At 47.0% G+C, this 9,374-nt stretch overlaps 1 protein-coding gene across 2 annotated transcripts in view; it reads left to right on the forward strand.

The window, feature by feature from the left end:
* The first annotated feature begins 1,038 nt into the window (after window positions 1-1,038).
* Window positions 1,039-9,374, forward strand: part of LOC103271901 (ubiquitin carboxyl-terminal hydrolase 30) — a 22,629-nt gene continuing 14,293 nt past the window's right edge. The window contains exons 1-3 of one of the 2 annotated variants that reach the window (XM_008069406.2): window positions 1,039-1,202; window positions 4,591-4,700; window positions 5,843-6,025. In XM_008069406.2, coding sequence (XP_008067597.1) covers window positions 1,120-1,202; window positions 4,591-4,700; window positions 5,843-6,025 — 376 coding nt within the window. In that variant the 5' untranslated portion in view covers window positions 1,039-1,119. Of the gene's footprint in view, window positions 1,203-3,686; window positions 3,822-4,590; window positions 4,701-5,842; window positions 6,026-9,374 lie in introns of those variants that run through there. The other variant, XM_008069407.2, reaches the window with a different exon arrangement.

Genomic DNA, 9,374 nt, shown 5'->3' on the forward strand with positions numbered 1-9,374 from the left:
CCCGCGGGTTCGAGACCCGCCTGGGCAACTTGACAAGACCTCATCGCTACAAAAAATCAGCCGGGTGTGGTAGTGCGCCCCTGTAGTTCCGGCTACTCGGCAGGCTGAGGCGGAAGGATCGCCGGAGCCCAGCATGTCGTGGCTGCGGTGGCCGGGAGCGGCCACTGCACTCCAGTCTGGGAGACAGAGTGAGACTATAACTAAAAAAAAAAAAAAATCTTATTCTAGTAGAGACTGTGGTCTTCCTATGTTGCCCGGGCTGGTCTCGAACTTCTGGTCGCTAGCTCTCCTCTCGCCCCAGCCTTCCAAAGTGCTGGGATTCCAGGCAGGGATCACTGCGCCTGTCCAGTTAAAATGAACTTCACCCCTTGCTTTTTACTTTAATGAGGCTACTAGAAAACTTAAAACGATGTAGATGGCTCCTGTCCTATTTCTGTTGGACAGCGCTATTCCGGGGACAGACTTGATGGCCCAGCTCAGCTCCAACACTTACGATCTGTGTCAAAAGACTCAGGACTTCCCTAAATTTCCTGAGAGGAAAAATGTGGGTAACGTTCCGGTTGGTGTGAGTAATGCCTGCGACGTACTTGGCCATACACGGTTTGGTGGCCATCACTGAAGACCTTGGCTTCTTTCCGAATGACGGCAGACACGGGTCACGTGACCATAAAGGCCCCTCCTCTGCGACCTATTTCCAAGCCGGACCATCGACGAACGGTGGCAGAAACCCGACCCCGCTTTCGGGCGGGACCTTCCTCGCCACACTGAAAAGTCCGAACCACGACCCGGGGTCCCTCCCGGAGGCGAGATATCTGTGCTGATGAACGGAGCCTGGGTAAACTCTGAAAAACAGGCGGCCTCGTGCCGCTGGGCCTCCTTCGCGATCGACGCCAGCACCAGTTGCCAGGGGGAAAAGAAAGAACGAGGAAGTGGTCCCGCGGCTTTTGCTCTCCGGCAGCGGCTATTTCCGGTCCGCACAGGGGCCAGTCCTTCGGCCCGCCGTCCCCCGAGGAGCGGCGACTGCGGCCGCGAGTTCCGCCGCCTCGGGAGCCTGCGGAGCTCCGGGTCCGGCTGCGGTGGTGGCGGCGGGAGCGGCTGCGCGCCTCCGGGGCCGCTGCGATGCTGAGCTCCCGGGCTGAGGCGGCGATGGCCGCGGCCGACAGGGCCATCCAGCGCTTCCTGCGGACCGGGGCGGCTGTCAGGTGAGCATTGGGGGGCGGGGCGGCCGCAGAGGCCGGGACTGGAGTACCTAGCTTGGGCCTGTGGCGACCTTTTCTCGCCCTGTCGAGGTCTCCGGAGCCCCAGCCGGCGCTCCAGAAGCTTCTGCGTCCTGTGGGGTCGGAGACCTAGACCCTTAGGTGGGAGGAGTGACGGCCTGCAGTCCTTCCGCAACGCCAGTTCTGTCAGTCCCTCTCCATTAGACCTCCCCCCACCCCGACCCGTGCCTCCCTCATCCTGTCATTGCCCCCAGGACTTCCAGGGCCCCTGTCAGTGCGCCCGGTCCTTTCCGTGCCTCTCAGATCTGTCAAAACCCCTCTGTCCTGGTATATCCCCCGTCCTTCTGAGCCCCCCAGTCATACCAATTTCAGGACTGCCAGGGTTCCCCAGTCACTTCTTCCAGTCCAGTAAGTACCCCATGCCTACAGCCCCCCTTGTCAGTCCCTCTATTCCTGCCAGCCCCTATGCAGTCTGCCAGGGATCCCCACTTCTGCCTGGGTCCCAAACCCTATTAGTGTGGATAAAGACCCTGGTCTTCCAAGGGTCGGTAAGCCAGTCAGGGCCCCTTAACCTGTTAAGGTTGCTCAGTCCCGACCAGGCTCTCCATTCCTGCTAGGACCTCGAATTGTCTGAGGCCCCAGTGGGAGTCCCGTCAGGGCTCCCATTCCCTCCTCTTATTTATCCTCCCTAGGGCTCCGGGCTTGGGAGCTGAGCACCACACCCCCACTGCTGACCCCAAAAGACTGAGGCCTGTTGCTCAGGTCAGCTTCCTCTGGAACTGGAGCAGGTCTAAAGAGCTGATTATCCCAGGACTGGAAGTTCTCAACGACTGTCCTGTCTAGTGCCCCCATTTCGTAGATGGGAAATGTGGCCCCACAGCTGACTGATAGTAGAGCTGGAAGGAAAAGCCTGATCTTTTCATTCCTAGGCTCTACCACTCTCCTTGCAATGTCATTTTGCAGAGGAATGAGGTTTCCAAAGTCACCACTCATCTCGCAGTCTTTGTCTATGCCCTGCCAAGGACCTGGGCAAGTCCTGTCTCCTGTCTTTTCCACCCACTGTCCTTCAGTTTCCACCGTGAACTTCCTGGTTTTAAGCACGGACTTGGAAGCCAGGCTGGCATGGATTCAGGGTCTTGTTCCCTCACTCACTGTGACCAAGTTGGCATCTTAGTTTCCTTGTCTATAAAAATGGGGTGATAGTAAAACCTACTTCCGTGAAGTTGTTTTGAGAATGAGATAAGACAAACTGGGCACCGTGGCTCATGTCTATAATCCCAGCACTTTGGGAGGCCAAGGAGAGAGGATTGCCTGAGTCCAGGGGTTCGAGACTAGCCTGGGCAACTTAGTGAGACCTCATTTCTACAATGATTTAAAAAATTAGCTGGGTGTGGTGACACACTTCTGTGGTTCCAGCTACTTGGAAGGCTGTGGTGTAGATCTCCTGAGCCCAGCAGGCCAAGGCTGCAGTGGCTGTGAGCGTGGCACTGTGCTGCAACCTGAGCAACAGGGTGAGACTTTGACTTAAAAAAAGGAAAAAAGAGAATGAGATAAGATTATCACAGTGCCTGGCAGAGTGTGTGCCCTTAAATATTAGTGTTTGATTGAGGGATTTTAAAGCACTTGTAAAGTGCTTTAGCACTTCGATAGAAAACTTTTCCGGGCACATTTGTGAATTCATGTATTAAGTAAAAGTCAGCATAATAATGCATTAAGAAACCTCACAAATAAACTTTCATTAATGAACCTGAGATTATAATACTTAATAATTGTAGCAGCTAACATTTACTAAGTTCTTGGTATGTACCCTGTGCGTTAACACTCAATCTTCACAACTGTATGTGGTAGGTCTCATGTATTGTCCTCATTGTACAGATAAAGAAACTGAGGCTTAGAAGGTGAAATGATGCCCTAGGAAATAGCAAATCCAAGACTGAACCAGATTAATGGAATCCCACTTTCTTAACCAAGTTCTGTGTACACTCTCTTGTCTGTGTCTTGAAAAACAAAGACTTATGTGAAATTGAGCTACCAACTGTGACACTAGGAAAAATGTTGATTGATGTTAGACAGAGTCACTGAGTTAATGTTTACTGAGCTGAGATCAGAACAATATTCACATGATCCACTAATACATGCACACATATATGCACATATGTGACACATATACAAGTGTACATTATACGTAGATATATACACATTATGGTTTGCCTTACTTGGTGAAAATGCAAAACTGTATAAAAACGATGTTTTAAGTTACTGGTGAGATTTCTTCATTTGTAGCAAAGCGTGGCTCTAGTGTTCAAGTCGAAACTGAAATAAATAAATCTTTAACTTTACAAATATTCAGATATTTTATACTATCGTATGCCCGTTTCCCATTTGATATTCTAAAAGAGAAATCCATTTCTGTATATTTTCTCCAGTGTTCAATCACTCAGTAAATATTACTGAGAACCTACTCTGTGCCAGGCATTATCTAGACACTTGGGCTGTGTCGGTGAGTGAAAGAAGCAAAGACCCCTGCCCTCAGGGACCTTACATTCCAGCAGAGGAAGGCAGACAGCGAACACAGTTACTGAGTGAATATTATGTTAGAAGGTGGTAAGTGCTGTGATAAAACAAGTAGAACTGGGGAGGGGGCCAGGGGTGCAGTCTCGAATAGCATAGTGTATTCAGGGTAGGCTTCTGGAGGAGTGGGGGGAGGTGAGGGAGCGAGCCAAGCTGTGATGGGGGGAAGAGTATTCTGGCAGAGGGAGCAGCAGTGCAAAGGCCCTGAGGTCATAGCGGTGGCTGGTAGGGGCTGGTGTGGCAGTGGAGTGGGAAAGGGTAGGAGAGAACCTCCAGCTTTTCCTCTAAGTGAGATGTGACTTTTGGAATATTGTGCTCTGATTTAGATTTTAAATCTTTTTTTTTTTTGAGTTGGAGTCTCACTCCGTCACCCAGGCTGGAGTGCAGTGGCATGCTCATGGCCACCCCAGCACCTACCTGCTGGGCTCCAGCGATTCTTCTGCCTCAGCCTTCCAAGTAGCTGGAACGACAGGTGCATGCTACCACGCCCAGCCAATTTTTTTGATTTATTGTAGAGACGAGGTCTCACCATGTTGCCCAGGCTGGTCATGAACTCACGGGCTCAGGCAGTCCTCTCACCTCGGCCTCCCAAATTGCCGGGATTACAGGCTTGAGCTGCTGTGCCTAGCCAGATGTTGAATCTTAACGTCTCAATATCCTGGCTTTCAAGACACAATCCTCTCACTATATTATTTTAACTTGAGAATCAGATATTTTGACAAAATGTTATTCTGCTTATCTTTGCATGCTCACATGTTGTGTTTGTGATGAGGGAAGACAGTAAACTTATTTTCTTTTCTAGATACAAAGTCATGAAGAACTGGGGAGTTATAGGTGGAATTGCCGCTGCCCTTGCTGCAGGAATCTATGTTATTTGGGGTCCGATCACAGAAAGAAAGAAGCGTAGAAAAGGTAAGAATGAGGCCATGGTGTCATGTCTGTAGACTTGACTCAAAACCCTGTTATCTGGAAACAGTACGAAAAGGTGGAGGAGTCCGTCACTTTTTTTCTTCTTGTATCTTTAAAATGAGGACTTCGGTGTCTGAAACAATACTTTTACATTGAGTCATTATTTGACACCCTGTAGTAAAAATATTTCTGTTTCAGCCCCACTTCAGCCTTGAGTTTGAGGCATGTTTTGTAATGAATTTCAAGTGGCTTAATTGTCTAAGTGTTCTCATTAATGTAGCAATTGTGTTTTTCAGTAGTACACTGACTAATTACATCATGCCTCTGTGGTTTCTTGGACTAGCTTGCTAGTAACTGGTAAAAAATTCGCATTAGTTTCATCAATAAGAACTATTATTAATTATTCTTATTAACTATAATAAACTATTTCTTTATTTTTAAAAATGCTCCTTTTAAAAATGTTGCTCTACTTAATAGTGATTGAAATTCAGTAAAGAAAGAAGAAAGAAAGGGATGTGGCAGTATTTGGTCAGTGTTACATCTGGGGATGGTTGTGATTGTAGTTCATAATGCATTCTCTCTCCTCTAGTGCACAGTCAGAGAACTTTCATAATAAAAAGCTTCTTTTAAAAGATTGTCAGCAGAAGAGGGAAGTATATCAAGTTTTGTTGATCTCTGCAGAAGGACTGATCAGAATTGTTATAATAGTATCTTTTCCACTGATTGTTAAAACAAGAACAAAATCATTGTCCTGGGGTAGCAACAGCTGAGCAATTGTTTTCTTCTGTTCTGAGAAGCATTGCTTTCTTATAAAGAAGAGAGAATGAGGGAGAGAAAGAAAGGAGATCATGAAAAGTGTTTTTATACATTTAGTGCAAGCCAAGCTGTACCAGGTGTTGTGATGGTCTTCACAAATAACACAGCGGGTACTGGTCCTTCTGTCCCTTGCAGTCTGCAGGAGCAGCGCTAGGACCAGGCTGTGGCACAGACAGGAGTGGCCTCCAGCTATCTGCATGTAAAGGCCTGCCTAGAATGGGACTCCAGATTGAAGGCCACAGCACAGAAATTCTGGGTCCCAAATAGGAGAGGAAAGAGAGATGGTTGGATGTGACGTGCTGTTATCTCCTTCCCCCCACTTCTCTTAGGGCTCGTGCCTGGCCTTGTCAACTTAGGGAACACCTGCTTCATGAACTCCCTGCTTCAAGGCTTGTCTGCCTGCCCTGCTTTCATCAAGTGGCTGGAAGAGTTCACCACCCAATACACAAGGGATCAGAAGGAGCCCCCCCCACACCAGTATTTATCCTTAACACTGCTGCACCTCCTGAAAGGTATCTAAATGGGAATAACTTAAGGGGATTGTGTGGGAGGTCATCACGGGGTCCACATGGACAGAAAGAGGAAAACAACAGACACTGGAGACTCCTAAAGGGGGAAGGTGAGAGGAGGGCAAGGGTTATTTAAAAGGAAATAAAATTTAAAACAAAAAGCAAACAAACAAAATGGCCATGTGCAGTGGCTCACAGCTGTAATCCCAGCACTTTGGGAGGTGGAGGCCTGAGCCCAGGGGTTTGAGACCAGCCTGGGTAACTTGGTGAGACCTCATCTCTACAAGAAATTAAAAAATGAACCAAGTGTGGTGGCACGCACCTGTGGTTCCAGCTACTTGGAAGGCTGAGACAGAAGGATCACCTGAGCCCAGCAGATCGAAGCTGTGGTGGCCGTGAGTGTGCCACTGCACTCCACCCTGGGTGACAGAGTGAGACTCTGACTAAACAAAAACCCAAAACAAAACAAAAAAAGGGGGGAATTACGTATTTTTTCAAAGTCTGGATGACAGGCAAAAGATTAGTAGCCTTATTGTAGAAAAAGATCATACAGATCATTATGGAAAAACACCAAGAGCCCAATAGATACATTAAAGTATTTTTTAAAAATCAAAGCTATAACCTTTTATTTCAAAACTTATCAGTTTCTTGACAGCTTTTGAAAGAAGGAAAAAAATCCACTTCTGCGTAAACATTTTGATGATAAGAAATACTCTAGCTGGACTCGGTGGCTCAGCCTGTAACCCCAGCACTTTGGGGGACCGAGGCAAGTGGATTGCCTGAACCCAAGGGTTCAAGACCAGCCTGGGCAACTTAGCGAGACCTCGTCTCTACAATCAAAAAAATTAGCCGGGCATGGTAGCACATACCTGTAGTTCCCGCTCCATGGAAGGCTGAGACAGAAGGATCACCAGAGCCCAGCAGGTCAATGCTGGGGTGACTGTGAGTGTGCCGCTGCACTCCAGCCTGAGTAACAGAGTGAGATTCCAACTCAAAAAAAAAAAAAATACTCTGGACTGGGTGCGGTGGCTCATGACTGTAATTCCAGCACTTTGAGAGGCCAGGATGGGAGGTTGGCCTAAGACCAGGCTGGTCAACAAAAACAAAAAAACAATAATTAGCCGAGCATGGTGGTGCTTACCTGTAGTTCTAGTTACTTAAGAGACTGAGGTGGGAGGGTCCATTGAGCCCAGGAGTTTAAGGCTGCTATGAGCTATGATTGTGCCACTGCCCTCCAGCCTGGGTGACAAAGTAAGGCGGTGTCTAAAAAAAGAAGAAAGTTTTCAAAAACATTAAAGTAAAAAAAAAAAAAAAAAAGTAATGTTTCAGCCTAGAAAATAAGGTAATTCATAAAAGAAGTAATACAACTTGCTAACAAACACTCAATTGTTCAACTTGGCTATCATCCAGGAAACACAGATACAATAATAGTACCATTTTTTTTTGCCTGTCAGCAAAGATTAAAAAACAAGTTCGTAGCCCTGGCCAGCTATTGGACAGTACATTGATGTGCTGCTGACAGGGGTGTAACTGGGTACAGCCTTTTGTGTGAGCGGTTTAGAACCACACAGTCATTGCTTGCAAAATAGCAGTACCATTTGACCCAGTAAAGCCACATTTGGGAGTCTGTCTTATGGAGATAGCTAGAAATGTGGACTGTGATTTAACTAGCCTGAATAATGGAATCCTAAAAGCAAACAAGTTTGGGAGGGGCTGAAAACTGGCCACCAGCTTGAAGAGTCATATATACATTGGCTGGATAAAGGTTTTTAGAAATAACCTATCCTAATTAGATGGGCAGGGTAGTGCATGCCTCTAGTTACAGCTATTTGGAAGGCTGAGGTGGAAGGATTGCCTGAGCCCATTAGGTCAAGGCTGCGGTGGCCGTGAGCATGCCATTGCACTCCAGTCTGGGCAACAGAGTGAGACTCCAACTCAAAAAATAAATAAATAACCTATCCAACTTTGTTTCTAAACCAACTTTTTTGACTGCAGAATTGTTTTTTGTTTTTCATAATGTCTGTGGATGAAATATCCATGAACATCATACAGCTCTTTGTATGAACAAAGATCTCTAACACCTAATTGTAATGATGAAAAAAAGGAAGAATGTAGCTGTCCATCTTCATGTTAAGCAACCAATGACATATAGCCATCAAGAGTCATTTTTTTTTTTTTTTGAGTTGGAGTCTCACTCTGTCACCCAGACTGGAGTGCAGTAGCCGCTACCAGCCACCGCAGCCTCGACCTGCTGGGCTCTGGTGATCCTTCCGCCTCAGCCTTCTAAGTTACCGGAATTACAGGCGCGCGCTACCACGCCCAGCTGATTTTTTGATTTATTGTAGAGATGAGGTCTCGCTGCCCAGGCGGGTCTCGAACCCGCGGGCTCAGGCAATCCACTCACCTCAACCTTCCAAAGGCGCAGGATTACAGGCTGAGCCACCGAGCCCGGCTAAGAGTCATTTTTATGAAGTGTTTTTTTTTTCTTTTAGTTTGGGAGAAGGCATAGGCTATATACTACTAAGCTTAAAAGAGAAGGCTATGGGAAACCCCTTTGGGTCACTTCCCATTGTGGGAGCTTTTCTGTCCTCTCAATAAATTCTGCTTTCTCACTTAAAAAAAAAAAAAAAAACAGAGCAGGTTACAAAATATGATATAATTTGACCCCAGCAAAGTAAGGACTTTCCCAGATACAGGCTGGACTGAAAAAGGCCAAAATGTTAGTAGTGGCCATTTTGGTATTGTACAGTTATTGATAGTTTTAAAAATCATTTATTTAAAAAACTATACTTCTTTTTTCAACAATAAGTAAATATTACTCTTAGTGTCAGAAAAAAAATTGGGTTTAAAAAGCACCTAGCTAAACCTTGCCTCCTCCAGACTTTTTCCCTTGTGATGTCTGCTTGACACAGAAGTCTTTTTTTTTTTTTAGTCTGAGTCTCACTCTGTTGCCCAGGCTGGAGTGCAGTGGCATGCTCATGGCCACTGTGGTGTCGACTTGCTGGGTTCAGGTGATACGGCCAAGTAGCTGTAACGACAGGCATGTGCCACCATGTCCAGCTAATTTTTTGATTTATTGTAGAGATGAGGCCTCACCGTGTTGCCCAGGCTGGTCTCGATTCCCTGAATTCAGACAATCCTCTCACCTCTGCCTTCCAAAGGCTAGGATTCCAAGTGTGAGTCATCACGCCCAGCTGACAGAGAAGTCTTTATGAAGCAAGTGCACTCTTCTGTAGAAGAGGTGATTTGAGCCGGGCTCGTTGGCTCAGCCTGTAATCCCGCGCCTTGGGATGCTGAGGTGAGTGGATTGCCTGAGCCTGCGAGTTCGAGATCCGCCTGGGCAACTTGGTGA

The sequence above is a fragment of the Carlito syrichta genome, unplaced genomic scaffold (assembly GCF_000164805.1).
Source record: "Carlito syrichta isolate Samal-C Ts95f unplaced genomic scaffold, Tarsius_syrichta-2.0.1 Scaffold311991, whole genome shotgun sequence".
Taxonomy (NCBI): Eukaryota; Metazoa; Chordata; class Mammalia; order Primates; family Tarsiidae; genus Carlito; species Carlito syrichta.